This window comes from Bufo bufo, chromosome 4 (genome assembly GCF_905171765.1).
Source record: "Bufo bufo chromosome 4, aBufBuf1.1, whole genome shotgun sequence".
Taxonomy (NCBI): Eukaryota; Metazoa; Chordata; class Amphibia; order Anura; family Bufonidae; genus Bufo; species Bufo bufo.
The window spans coordinates 226,639,930-226,654,872 of record NC_053392.1 but is presented as its reverse complement, the minus strand read 5'-3'; the positions used below and the strand labels follow the sequence as shown (position 1 = coordinate 226,654,872).

Genomic DNA, 14,943 nt, shown 5'->3' with positions numbered 1-14,943 from the left:
GTGTTCTCGTTCGTCCATCTCTACAGAAGTTAAGTGTCACGTTTGTTTGTGTTTGTTATATTTCCTGTTGTTGTATCTGGGGCTGAGACAGATACTTCCATTCGTCCATCTAGGGAGGAATGGGTTGTCTCTGGTCCTAACCTTATTCCAGGACATTAAAGGGAAATCAGTGCCTAGGTTTCCTGCATATGAATATTCCTACCTACAAGGTCTATTCATATTGATAGGTAGTCAGGGCCCTGATTAGGGTTGTCTAGGAGGTGACCTCTTTCTTCCCTAGTTTCCAGGCCCAGTTACTGTTCCCTCCTGTGTTCAGTGTGGAGTCCCCCCCCCACTGATCGTGATAGCTGTGCGGTTTGTATTTTCTGTTGGACCTGTGGATTGCTGGTGGTTGGATCTCGGCTGCTTCCACTGCTTCCATAGCCCCTTTGAAGTTAAGTCTTTCCTTTACCTTTTGTATTTTGTTTGGGTTCTGTGTGTTGCATTTCTGTCACGGGGTTCCGAAGGTGCACTCGGTCCCCCATTGCCCGCAGAACTGTTGCTTAGCTTTTGGAATGAGGTTCTGTGTTTGACCTCATTCCCAGGGCGGCTTTACTAGCTGTGTGGCTCCCTGCTCCTAGTCTGCCTTGAGCGCCGAGCTGATCACTCGGTGCTCGACTGGTTGGTCTGTCGGTCATGTGACGCTGGCCACGTCACATGACCCTCACTCCCCACTATAAATACAGGCAGCCTGCTGGCTACAGGTTGCCTGTTAATTTCTAGGTTCCTGGCTATTTGTTGGACTACTGAATATTTACCTGATCCTGTTCCCTGACGATCCTCTGCCTGCTCCTCCTGTACTGCGCATACATCCTGGTTTTGTGACCTCGGCTCCCACCTGACTACTCTCTTAGGACTCCTCTTGTACTTCGCTACTCTCCTGGTATTTGACCCCGGCTTCTCCTGACCATTCTTTGCTTAATCCGTTGTACTGCGTAGCTCTCTTGGTTCTGACCCGGTCCGTTCATGTTCCGTATTTTGTCTGGTCTGTCTTCCCTGCACATATCCTAAGTTAGGGACTGCCGTCCAGTTGTCCCCTGTCATCAGGACTCGTGAGGCAAGTAGGCAGGGCCAGGGGTGAGGGTGGAGCGCAGTGGTCACTACCCTTCCCCCTGTGTGTGTGTGGACGTGACCGTTACAATTTCCTTATTGTTTGTATTAGGCCTGAGGGAGACTCCTGTTCGTCCTTCCTTTTGGAGGTACAGGTAGTCTTATCCGTGCCATTAGTATCAGGGTCCTACAGGGCTAGATAGGACTCTAGGTATTCCTGTGTATGAACACACCTACCTCTGGGGTCAAAGAAAATAAAGGGAATTTTTTTCTATATATTCTTTATAGCGCACATAAGGAAGGAAGAAATAAGGAAGGAAGAATATAAAGTGAATTTAAAAGAATGTTACTATGAACTCACATGTTTTCGTTTTACACTGATTGATGGGTGTGGTTTTCTGTGTGATGTCATTTCCCTGTGTTTGGGCGCTCTATTTAAACATGAAATGTTCTTTGTATGATGATAAGTCTGAGGAAGGTGCGCTAGCACCGAAACGCGTCACTTATTGCCTGTACATGTGACTGAATAAATACAAAGAATTATCCACAGCGAGTGCCGGTCTTTCTTATTGATACCTCTGGGGTCTGTTCATACTGGTAGTCAGTCAGAATTTTGGTTAGGGTTTTACTAGGAGGTGTCCATCTTCATTCCCTAGTTCTCAGGCCTGATTCCCTGTTCCCCCCTTCCCTCCTATGGTCAATGTGGTGTTTTCCTCCCACACCGAAGCGTGACTTCTCCATCTTGAAGGTCTTCACCATGCAGTACAGGAGAAAAAGGCTCCAAGAAAACTGCAGCTGAAGGTCCATTGGTGTCATAAGTGGAGGGGCAAAACCAGGAAGACAGTACAATGCTAGTAAATGTAAAGAAATTAAAGTTTTTATAATGTCATGTCATGATCACATGATCACAAGTAAAATACAAAAAAAATATAATCTAGTAGAAGAAGCATGACGGGACACCACATAGCAATGACTGGAGACCCAGTTACTTCAAATGGTACATTTAATGAGATGACTACATGACCATATCTATTTGTTACAATTAGTGATGAGTGAAGTTTAGTGTTGAGCGAAGTCGAACTGTAAAGTTCGGGTCCCCGGACCTGAATACGAACTTTGCCGTAAAAGTTTGGGTTCGAGTTCAGTGTTCAGGCATTTAATAAAGCTTTTGAAGTGCTGCAGTGCAGCCAATCAGCAAGCTTTTAAGCTATGGGCACTTAGAAGCCATCACAGCCATGCCTAGTAATGGCATGGTTGTAATTGGCCGGTGCATCATGTGACCCAGCCTCTATACAAACTGGATCACATGTAGCACCGCCCATCAGCTCTGAGTAGTGCAGGGACAGGAAGCAGGCAGCTGAAGCGAGGGAGAGTGTTCGGAATCTGGCCATTTGTTTTGTGGGCGACCTATAAAGATTTTTGGTGTTTGCAATGCACTATCTTTGTACCCCTGACACAGAAATATAATAATTAATCTGGCTGTTAATTCTGTGGATAACCTATAGTGATTTTTTATGGGTGCAATGCACTATTTTTGTACCTCTGGCACAAAAATATTAATGATGTGGAGGATGATGAGGTCCTAGGTCACACAGCGGCAGCCTCACAGCAAAAGAGGGAGCAGGGTGCAAAAGCCGTTCTCTAGCCCAAGGGTCAGCAACCTTCGGCACTCCAGCTGTTCTGAAACTGCAACTCCCAGCATGCTCCATTCATTTCTATGAGAGTTCTGAGAAGAGCAGAGCAAGTATGCATGCTGGGAGTTGTAGTTTCACAACACCTGGAGTGCCAGAGGTTGCCTACCCCTGCTCTAGCCAGTATGCCTGCTACTGCCTACTGCACCCAGGGACTGAGCACACCAAAGCCAGCTCCAAGGAGTTCCCTAGCTTGGCACTTCTTCAGACAATGTGCCGACGACAAGACGCGAGTGGTTTGCACGCTGTGTAATCAATGCCTGAAGCGAGGCATGGAGCACAGGGAGCTCAGTTACATGAAAGCCTTTTTCAGCAGCATGCAGAGTCCAACAAGGACAAGCTCACGTTCATTAAAATGAACGAGGCATGTATCCCACAGGACTTGTCTGTACCTTGTACTGAGTAGACAAGTGTACCGGCCATACACAGCCATTGTTATACTCCAGCGCACTTTCTCTTTGCATTCTCTTTTCTATTTCCCAATGTTTTGGGGTCTTCCCAAATTTATTTTAAAAAAACTATTATTAAAAAATAAAATAAAGGAAAAAATATAAAAAAAAACATCAAAAACAGTGTTGGCTACCTCCTCCTCCTCCACCGCCGCTTCCACCTACACTGCCACGTTCACCGCCTCCTCAACCTACTACTCCTCCTTTGACCTCCACCTCCTAGTTCAATATTATTATTTTTATATATTTTTTCCATTCTATGTTATTTTAAGTCATTTCCCTATCCACATTTGTTTGCAGGGTACAGTATTTTTCACCCTATAAGATGCACCGGCCCATGAGACGCACCTAGGTCTTTGGGGAGGAAAATAAGAAAATATATATTTTTAACCAAAAGGTGTGCTTTTGGTGGGTTTGGAACTAATGGTGGTCTGTGGATGGCACTATTACTGGGGATCTGTGGATGGCACTATTGTAGGGGATCTGTGAAGGACACTGTTATGGGGGGATCTGGGGATCTGTGGATAGCACTATTATAGGGGATCTGTGAAGGACACTGTTATGGGGGATCTGTGACGGACACTATTATGGGGGGATCTGGGGATGGCACTGTTATGGGGGTTCTGTGGGTGGCACTGTTATGGGAGATCTGTGGATGGCACTGTTATGGGGATCTGTGGATGGCACTGTTTTGGGGGATCTGTGGATGGCACTGTTTTGGGGGATCTGTGGATGGCACTGTTATATATGTGCCATCCACAAACCCCCCACCCCATAACAGTGCCATCCACAGACCCCCCCCTTAACAGTGCCATCCACAGATGTCCCCAATAAAACTGTCATCCACAGATCCCCCCCCCACCGCTCCAGTGCTGCAGTATACAAATATAAAATGTCTCATTCAATTAAAAGTGATTAAACAGGCCCCCTCACTCCTAATATTACCGTACACCCTAACAGCTTCTGTACAACGCAGGCAGGCCGGGCGGCCGGCGCATCCCTCACTGACGTCACGTGCCAGCGCCGCCTGCTTCATTCATACAGTAGGCGCCGCAGGCACGTGACATCAGGGAGTTACGCTGCCGCCCGCCCGGCCTGCCTGCATTCTATAGAAGCTGTTAGGGTGTACGGTAATATTAAAAATGGGAGGGCATATTTAATCACTTTTAATTGAATGAGACATTTTATATTTGTATAGTGCAGCACTGGAGCGGCGGGGCCGGAGTACAGTGACTGCACCGGCCCCGCCGCAATTGCCGGCTCCTCCTCCCATTCTCTCCCCGCTCGCTCATACATCGCAGCCTGCGATGTAAAAATGTCAGCATTCGCCCCATAAGACTCAGGGGCATTTTCCCCCCATTTTTTTTTTGTCTTATGGGGCGAAAAATACAGTAACTGTTCTGCTTGTACCCCCATTTAGCTTCCTTTTGCAGCCCTCTAGCACTTACTACAACAATTTTACAGCCATTTTAGTGCACCAAATTTCAGGTCCCATAGACTTCAATGGGTTTCGGGTTTGAGTTCGGGTAAAGTTTGGGTCCCGAACCCGAACTTTGACCTGAAGTTCGGGGGAATCCGAACATCCACAGGACCGCTCATCCCTAGTGAAGTTTTCAAAAATTCGATTCGGCTGCTTCGCCAAACTTCCACAAGAAATTTGATTAGCTAAGTATGACTTCATAACATATCGCATTCCATTGTATGGAGCAGGTGCAATGATGGGGAACGGCGATCATGCTGCCTCCATCATTTAACCCCTCAGATGCTGCATTCAATGTTGGTCACAGCATCTAAGGGTCACATTAAGCCTATCAGGGGTTAAAACAAAAAAAATACATACTCACCTCATCCATCTGATCGCGGAGAGACTGTCACAGACATTTTGATTGAAGAAAATGCATCAATTCTCCTGCGTACTGATGTGATGATGTCACCACGCCCAGAGTAATGAAGTGGTGAATTAACACATCAGCATACACAAGAATTGCGCATTTTTTCTTTAATCAAGATGGCCACATTGTCCTCTCAGGAAAAATGTATTCTTTCAAAGAAGCGCCAAGAAATTCGGATTTGTGGCAAATCAAATTTTTTCCTGAAATTCAGATTGAATTCTATTTCGTTAACTTCAATTCGCTCAACACAAGTTACAATGGTTAGCAGTATCACACTAAGGGCTCATTCACACAATCATATACATTTTTGTGGACCCGCAAAATACGGATATCGGCTGTGTGCATTCCACTTTTTGCAGATCGTCCTTCTCCATGACAAAAATGTCTATTCTTGTCGGCAAATACGGACAAGAATAGGACATGTTCTATCTTTTAACGGGGCCATCCACAGAAGTGTGGATGCGGACAGCACACCATGTGCTGTCCACATATTTTGTGGTCCCATTGAAATGAATGGTTCCGCATTTGCAAAATTGCGGAATCGATGTGGTCAGAAAATATGTTTGTGTGAATGGGCCCTAAGGTTAATAGGTGCTGACCTAAAGTATTAACCCACTTTACTCTACACCCTATGGTTACTGACCTTGACCTCTCCACTTCATTAAACCACCAGGGAAGGTATAATAAGTAGAACATATTTTTTCTAACTTTCTGTTGTCTAAGGCTACATGCACAAGACCGTATGTGTTTTGCAGTCCGCAAAAAAAAACGGATGACATCCATATGCCATCCGTTTTTTTTTTTGCGGATCCATTGTAACAATGCCTAAAAACGGACAAGAATAGGACATGTTCTATTTTTTTTGCGGGGCTACGGAACGGACATACTGATGCGGACAGCACATTTTTTGCGGACCCATTGAAATGAATGGGTCCACATCCTATCCGCAAAAAAAACAGAACAGACTCGGAAACAAACAATGTTCGTGTGCATGTAGCCTAAACTTGGGGGTCATCTTATAGTGTGAAAAATACAGTAATCATCTTCTAACTTCTTATTCCAGAATCTTACATTATTTGAAATGTAAAATTTTTATAACAATTGGTCATCTTACCTCAACAATGAAAGATATTAGAAAGAAAATTATCAACAGGATAAGAATCGCTACCCTCCAAATAGTGGGAGTACAGAGGAGCTATAATGAGAAAAATGACACAAAAATATTGTCATGACTTTAATGCAGTGAAACCTCTCCAAAAGCCCACTTGTTTGAGAAGACCATTACAGAGGAACCAGGAAATATAGAGACAGGTGGTAGACAAGGAAGTGTCAGAATAGGAGTGGCAGGGAAACACTAATGCCTTATGCCTCATTCACATGTCAGTGTTTGGTCAGTGATTTCCATCAGTCATTGTGAGCCAAAACCAGGTGCGGCTCTAAACACAGAACAGGTGCAAATCTTTCCATTATATTTTATCTCTGTGTAGCCTCCACTTCCGATTTTGGCTCACAATCAGTGATGGAAATCACTGACCAAACACTGTGAATAAGGATTAGGGCTCATGCACACAGCTGTTGCCTGGCCGTGCCCATATTGCTGCCTGCAAACAGCAGATCCGCAATATGCGGGTGCCAGCCCTGTGCACCCCGCGTCACGGACATGGACTCATTCACTTGAACGGAGGTACTGAACCCTATGGCCCCTTTCACATGGGCGAGTATTCCGCGCGGATGCGATGCGTGAGGTGAACGCATTGCACCCGCACTGAATACCGACCCATTCATTTCTATGGGGCTGTTCACATGAGCGGTGATTTTCACGCATCACTTGTGCGTTGCGTGAAAATCGCAGCATGTTCTATATTCTTCGTTTTTCACGCAACGCAGGCCCCATAGAAGTGAATGGGGTTGCGTGAAAATCGCAAGCATCCGCAAGCAAGTGCAGATGCGGTGCGATTTTTACGCACGGTTGCTATGAGACGATTGGGATGGAGACCCGATCATTATTATTTTCCCTTATAACATGGTTATAAGGGAAAATAATAGCATTCTGAATACAGAATGCATAGTAAAATAGCGCTGGAGGGGTTAAAAAAAATAAAAAAAATTATTAAACTCACCTTAGTCCACTTGATCGCGAAGCCCGGCTTCTCGTCTGTCTCCTTTGTTAAACAGGACCTGTGATGAGCATTAATTACAGGAACAGGACCTGTGATGACGTCACTCCTGTCATCACATGATCCATCACATGATCTTTTACCATGGTGATGGATCATGTGATGGCTCATGTGATGACCGGAGTGACGTCACCACAGGTCCTTTTCCTGTAATTAATGCTCACCACAGGTCCTGTTCAACAAAGGAGACAGACGAGAAGCCGGGCTTCGCGATCAAGTGGACTAAGGTGAGTTAAATAATTATTTATTTATTTTTTAACCCCTCCAGCGCTAGTTTACTATGCATTCTGTATTCAGAATGCTATTATTTTCCCTTATAACCATGTTATAAGGGAAAATAATACAATCTACAGAACACCTTCTGTGAAGAAGTTCGGGTTTGGGTACCAAACATTCGCGATTTTTCTCACGCAAGTGCAAAACGCATTACAATGTTTTGCACTCGCGCGGAAAAATCGCGGGTGTTCCCGTAACGCACCCGCACATTTTCCCACAATGCCTGTGTGAAAGAGGCCTAAGAGAAAATAATTCAATCTACAGAACACCGATCCCAAACCCGAACTTCTGTGAAGAAGTTTGGGTTTGGGTACCAAACATGCACGATTTTTCTCACGCGAGTGCAAAACGCATTACAATGTTTTCCACTCGCTCAGAAAAATACGCACATTTTCCCGCAACGCCCATCTGAAAGAGGCCTATGGAAGCACTATGGAGTGCATACACTACTTTTTTGCGGTGCGGACGGACCACGGAACTATTCAAGTTGAATGGGTCTGGATCCGTCTGTGAAATCTACAAATTGGCTGTTCCATGCATTGGGGACCGCAATCAACGGACTTGTGCATGAGCCCTTAAGGCGAGTATTAGTTCTTTATTATTGTACACAATTCTGAGCATTTTTCAAAATATTATACTTTTTAAAAATGTTACACATTTTTGTAAAAAATTTGACTTTATTTTATTTATTTTAACTTTAAATGTTATTTTAATTTTTACTTTAGCACTTTCACACGAGCTGATGATCAGGAATGATGTTCGCTCCTGATTATTGCCACTGATCACCTTAAAAGCGAACAAATTCTTGGCTGTCAGGTGATCAGATCATTTGTGCGAGCGTAGTAAGGGTCCATTCACACATCCGTGTGTGTTTTGTGGATCCACAGATCCGCAAAACACGGACAGCGGCAATGTGCTTTCCGCATTTTGCGGACCGCACATTGCCGGCACTAATAGAATGCAATTGCGGACAAAAATAGGACATATTCTTTTTTTTTGGGAACGGAATTGCGGGTCCGCAATTCCGTATCCGGGCAGCACATCGTGCTGCCCCATAGAAATAAATGAGTCTGCAATTCCGTTCTGCAAAATGCGGAACGAAATTGCGGACATGTGAATGGACCCTAATACTCGTCTGTCAGTAGTACATGTCCCTATGTAAACAGGGATGTGCTACTGATGATCAGTAACCATATGGGGACAAGTAATCATGTTAACGATTGTTCATCTCCATACTGCATGTAGCAAAGGATTGCTGCATGTAGCAATAGTGTTATGGTACTTTCACACTAGCGTTAAAGTTTTCTGGTATTGAGTTCCGTCATAGGGGCTCAATACCGGAAAAAAAAACGCTTCCGTTTTATCCTAATGCATTCTGAATAGAAAGCATTCCGTTCAGTATGCATCAGGATGTCGTCTTCAGTTCAGTCCCTCTTACGGTATTTGGCCAGAGAAAATACTGCAGCAATTGCTGCGGTATTTACTCCGGCCAAAATTCCGGAATGCCAGAAACGGCATTAATTTCCATGAAAATGTATTAATGCCGGATCCGGTACCAAGTGTTCCGGAAAAATGGATCCGGTTTCCCGGTCTGCGCATGTGCGCAAAAATGTGAAAAAAATAAATACTGGATCCATTTTTCCGGATGACACCGGAGAGACGGATCCGGTATTTCAATGCATTTGTCAGACGGATCCGCATGCGGAAACAAATGCTATTCATTTGCACACGGATTTCCGGATCCGGCAGGCAGTTCCAGCAATGGAACTGCCTGCCAGAATCCTCTAACGCTAGTGTAAAAGTACCCTTTTTGTCGATCAGCGCTCTTTACGGTGCATTATGTGTGCTCGTATAAGAAAACCGTTACAGTTTATAACCGGCTGACATACTAAATTGAATCAATGCTGTATTTTTGACATTAAGACTAGTGATGAGCGGCAGGTGCCATATTCGAATTCGCAATATTTCACGAATATTTCTCTAAATATTTGTGATATATTCGCTAATTCGAGACTTCGTTATATTCGTACAATGCTATTCTATTGCGAAAAATCGTCATTGAAATATTCGTGTGCGCATGTGCATTTTTCGCATAAGATAAACTATATTAAATAAGGAAGAATACTCTAATTCAGTACTGACTAAGATATTTTAGCCTTCTCACATCGGTCCACAAGTAATGGTCTTTTTGCTTGTGGGCCAATGTGAGAAGACTAAAATATCTTAGTACTGAATTAAAATATTCTTTAATATAATTTATCTTATGCGAAAAATTGGCAATTAAATATGCGCATTAATCGAATTGCGTAAGGGCGTTAAGAAGCAACATTCCTATTGGGTTGGCTTGGTAGAATTGTCGAATATGTAGAATATAGCGCTATATTCGTAATACGAATATACGTTTTTTTTTTTGTTTTTTTTATCTGAACCCATTACATTTACTATCACTAATGGGTTCAGATGAAAAAAAAACTAAACAAATATTCTTTTTAACGAATATATATCAATATATTCGAAATTTTCGCAAATTATCATTTTAAAAGTGCCGATATTCGCGAGAAAAATTTGCTATTTGAATATTCGTGCTCAACACTAATTAAGACAATAAATTCAATTTTAGTGTAAAATATAAAAAAATATATTTATACCATGAAATCTCAGTCTGCTATAAATGTACATTATCCAAGGTAATATTATTAAGAAATGCAATACTCACTTGTAAGGCTCTGTACATGCGCTCAATATCAGCAAATAGAATAAAGATACAAAGTGCTAATTGTATTGGCAGGAGAATGAAAAAAATATCTGTCAAAAGAAAGACAAGACCTTTATGTTAATGCACACAACATCATTGCACTTTTTATCTTAATTCCAAACAGCATATCCAGGATAAAAGGCACCAGTGCATTAGTTTTGAGGTGTATTCTATATAGTTAGCTGAATGGAAGTCTTCCTACATGTGGTGAGAAAACTCTATGGGAACTTATGATAATTTTAGTTTTACATTTGGGCATCTATGATTGAAAACAACCCTGCTTAGTTAGGACAGCTACAAAGTGTCTTTATAAGGGATACTCCAGGATTTTCATATATCTCCTTAATAGCAGATTGGTGGGGGTCTGACTGCCGATGAGCTGTTGGAAGAGGCCCCGGACCTCCATGGGCACTTAGGTCTCTTCCTAGTCACAATGCCTAGGCGCAGCTCAATCCCATTCAAGTGAATGGGCCTAAGTTGCAGTACCAAGCGCAGCCGCTACCTAATAGACAGAGCTGTTCTTGGTAAGCTGTGAAGAGGTAGCAGTGCTCACTGGAGCACCTTGGCCTCCTCAAATTGCTGGGATGCCAGGAGTCAGACCTCAGCCAATCTCATAGATTACCTATTCTGAGGATAGACTATCAATATGAAAATCCCTGAGAACCCCTTAATAGAGTCTGGACAACCCACTTTAAATTTTCAGCTCCCCCAATGGTGAGCCGATCACAGGGAGTCTGACTGCTGGAGTAAAATTGTTGTGTTACTTTTAAATGAATAGACTATTATACAGGGAGTGCAGAATTATTAGGCAAGTTGTATTTTTGAGGATTAATTTTATTATTGAACAACAACCATGTTCTCAATGAACCCAAAAACTCATTAATATCAAAGCTGAATATTTTTGGAAGTAGTTTTTAGTTTGTTTTTAGTTTTAGCTATTTTAGGGGGATATCTGTGTGTGCAGGTAACTATTACTGTGCATAATTATTAGGCAACTTAACAAAAAACAAATATATACCCATTTCAATTATTTATTTTTACCAGTGAAACCAATATAACATCTCAACATTCACAAATATACATTTCTGACATTCAAAAACAAAACAAAAACAAATCAGTGACCAATATAGCTACCTTTCATTGCAAGGACACTCAAAAGCCTGCCATCCATGGATTCTGTCAGTGTTTTGATCTGTTCACCATCAACATTGCGTGCAGCAGCAACCACAGCCTCCCAGACACTGTTCAGAGAGGTGTACTGTTTTCCCTCCTTGTAAATCTCACATTTGATGATGGACCACAGGTTCTCAATGGGGTTCAGATCAGGTGAACAAGGAGGCCATGTCATTAGATTTTCTTCTTTTATACCCTTTTTTGCCAGCCACGCTGTGGAGTACTTGGACGCGTGTGATGGAGCATTGTCCTGCATGAAAATCATGTTTTTCTTGAAGGATGCAGACTTCTTCCTGTACCACTGCTTGAAGAAGGTGTCTTCCAGAAACTGGCAGTAGGACTGGGAGTTGAGCTTGACTCCATCCTCAACCCGAAAAGGCCCCACAAGCTCATCTTTGATGATACCAGCCCAAACCAGTACTCCACCTCCACCTTGCTGGCGTCTGAGTCAGACAGTCAGACTGGAGCTCTCTGCCCTTTACCAATCCAGCCACGGGCCCATCCATCTGGCCCATCAAGACTCACTCTCATTTCATCAGTCCATAAAACCTTAGAAAAATCAGTCTGGAGATATTTCTTGGCCCAGTCTTGACGTTTCAGCTTGTGTGTCTTGTTCAGTGGTGGTCGTCTTTCAGCCTTTCTTACCTTGGCCATGTCTCTGAGTATTGCACACCTTGTGCTTTTGGGCACTCCAGTGATGTTGCAGCTCTAAAATATGGCCAAACTGGTGACAATTGGCATCTTGGCAGCTGCACGCTTGACTTTTCTCAGTTCATGGGCAGTTATTTTGCGCCTTGGTTTTTCCACACGCTTCTTGCGACCCTGTTGACTATTTTGAATGAAACGCTTGATTGTTCGATGATCACGCTTCAGAAGCTTTGCAATTTTAAGAGTGCTGCATCCCTCTGCAAGATATCTCACTATTTTTGACTTTTCTGAGCCTGTCAAGTCCTTCTTTTGACCCATTTTGCCAAAGGAAAGGAAGTTGCCTAATAATTATTCACACCTAATATAGGGTGTTGATGTCATTAGACCACACCCCTTCTCATTACAGAGATGCACATCACCTAATATGCTTAATTGGTAGTAGGCTTTCGAGCCTATACAGCTTGGAGTAAGACAACATGCATAAAGAGGATGATGTGGTCAAAATACTCATTTGCCTAATAATTCTGCACGCAGTGTATAATGGGTCACTCCAACTGTGCTAGAATAAGACTTCTTTGCATTGGTTCTCCAGTCTAACAGACTAGGCTTCTGAATGTGACAATCCCCTAAAAACCTTAGAGGGGTTTCCCATAAACACATTTATCACCTATTCACAGGTGGTCCGACCTCTGGCACTCCCTATAGATCACAACAGCAGGAGTTCCTAAATCACTATAGGAAAGGAGCAATGTGATGACTAGTGTTGAGCGAATCGAGCTTCGGATCATAGATCTGAAGTCGATTCGCTCAAAACTTCATTTGAATGCTTTACAGAGATTCGTCTCTGTACAGCATTCAAATATATGGGCTCAAGCGAGGGAAAGTCTTGGGGGATGTCGATGAATAACTTCGGACTTTGATTTTTGAACTTGAAAGACATTTTAAAACTTGGATCCAAAGTTGACTTTGGTATCGAGATACTTCAGATTCCTGCTTTAAAATGTTTTTCAAGTTTAAAAAAATCGAATGCCGAAGTTATTCACTAAAGTCTCGCAAATGTCACCTCGCCGGAGGCCATACATGTGTATGGAGACTGATCTCCGTACAGTATTAAAACAAAGTTTTGAGCAAATGGACTTCAGATCTTGGATCCGAAGCTCAATTCGCTCAGCACTAGTGATTACCCATACTGTATGTGTTCCCACTGCTCTGTTCACCAGAGATATGATAGCAAAACAGTAGTTATGCATGTGGACCACTGTTCCAGTTACACAGGTCTCAGTCAGACCCTCAGTGATCAGACACTTATCCCCTAATTTGTGGATAGGTAAAAATGTTAATCATGGCAAAATCTCTTTAAGGTTGGTTTCTCATAAAGTGTTTTTGGAGAAAAAAGGAGTTTTGCTTATTCTGTGGCCAGATTCAATAGGGAATCATAACATAAATTTCAGTGGACACCAACACTTCTATGGATTGGTGTACCTCCCTTAGATCTCTCTGCCCTAGAATCAGTGACCTGAACATTATCTTTAATAGAACATGTTGTATTTTTTTGCGGTGCAGTGCTTTCGTGCCTCCGTTCCGCACTAGATTGTGATACGGTGTGCACGCGACCAGTGCCCGTATATTGCGGACCCGCTGTTTGCAGGGCGCCATACAAAAAGTGGTTAGAAGAAGGTGAAAAGGCTGCTATTTTTGTGCAAATAGGGAATTTGCCATATGTGTGACTTTCTTATACCAGAAAATTGATGAAAATCTGTTAATATATTCCCCCCAAAATGTGTATATAGTATGCACTTCATTTTGATACCACAGCCAGCTTTTCTAAAGACCATTAAACATAAGTTGAGTTGAGTTGTTAAGTAGTAGTGCAGGGAGTGTGCACATCCCTACCACCATCAAATACATGTAAGATGAGCAAGTTTGGGACACAGTCAATAGCTATTTTTATTATCTTTTTGGTTAGTTCACTTTTTTTGATTTTTAATATCAAGCTAATAAAAGTTATTTTTTAACATAGACAAATATATCTGGGTCAAGCTGGGTAGTTGGCCTATTTAGACTGTTTTGTGAGTACCATTACATAGTGGGTGCAAATGTGCTAGCTTGAGTCTAACAATTATAAGGGCACCTAGCAGATTTTGTTGCAGAAAATGTATGCCACCGAAAATCAGTTCTATATAATTGAATGGGACTCGTAAATATCCATGTACTTCCCGCCAAAAGAACTACATTCAGATGAATGGAATTAATTACCTGCAACAAAATCTACAGCATGGTATCTTGTAGCTGCACTAATTAAAAGGAGTCTGCCCTGGTAACAGATTAATCTATATTGATGCTATAAACTCCGAAATATAAAAGTTCCTAACTAACTTGAGGCACTTAATGAAGCACTCTGGGATTTTTTTTCCTATATAGTGCAGGATAGGCCATTATTAAAGAATAAGATACAGGTTCTTGTGTATGCCTTGAGTATACCTATTTTACTTGATGTGTAATTTGTAGGTTGTCAGCCTTCCTGATTCTTTTGTCCCCCAAATATGGTTTTTCTTATGAATCCTACATTTCATATGATGCCTGGCTTTGCAGAGACAGAGGATAGACTCTTACTACCCTGCACTGCTCTGTGTCCTCTGAGTGCAGACATGATAGATAAGTAACACAGCTGCTATCCCCTCACACTGCAGACTACTCCATGTTCTCCTACATGATACAGTTTAAACCTATCTCCCCTTTCAGGTCTTACATTCAGGAGGTAGGGAGAACAGTGTGAAGCTACATCCTACAGAA

General features: G+C 42.6%; 1 protein-coding gene across 1 annotated transcript in view; it reads right to left on the bottom strand.

The window, feature by feature from the left end:
- LOC120997965 (probable cation-transporting ATPase 13A4) overlaps positions 1-14,943 on the bottom strand; it is a 216,057-nt gene that overhangs the window by 22,286 nt on the left and 178,828 nt on the right. The window contains exons 28-29 of the mRNA XM_040428349.1: positions 10,291-10,379; positions 6,236-6,316 (exon numbers count right to left, since the gene is read on the bottom strand). Coding sequence (XP_040284283.1) covers positions 6,236-6,316; positions 10,291-10,379 — 170 coding nt within the window. The remainder of the gene's footprint in view (positions 1-6,235; positions 6,317-10,290; positions 10,380-14,943) is intronic.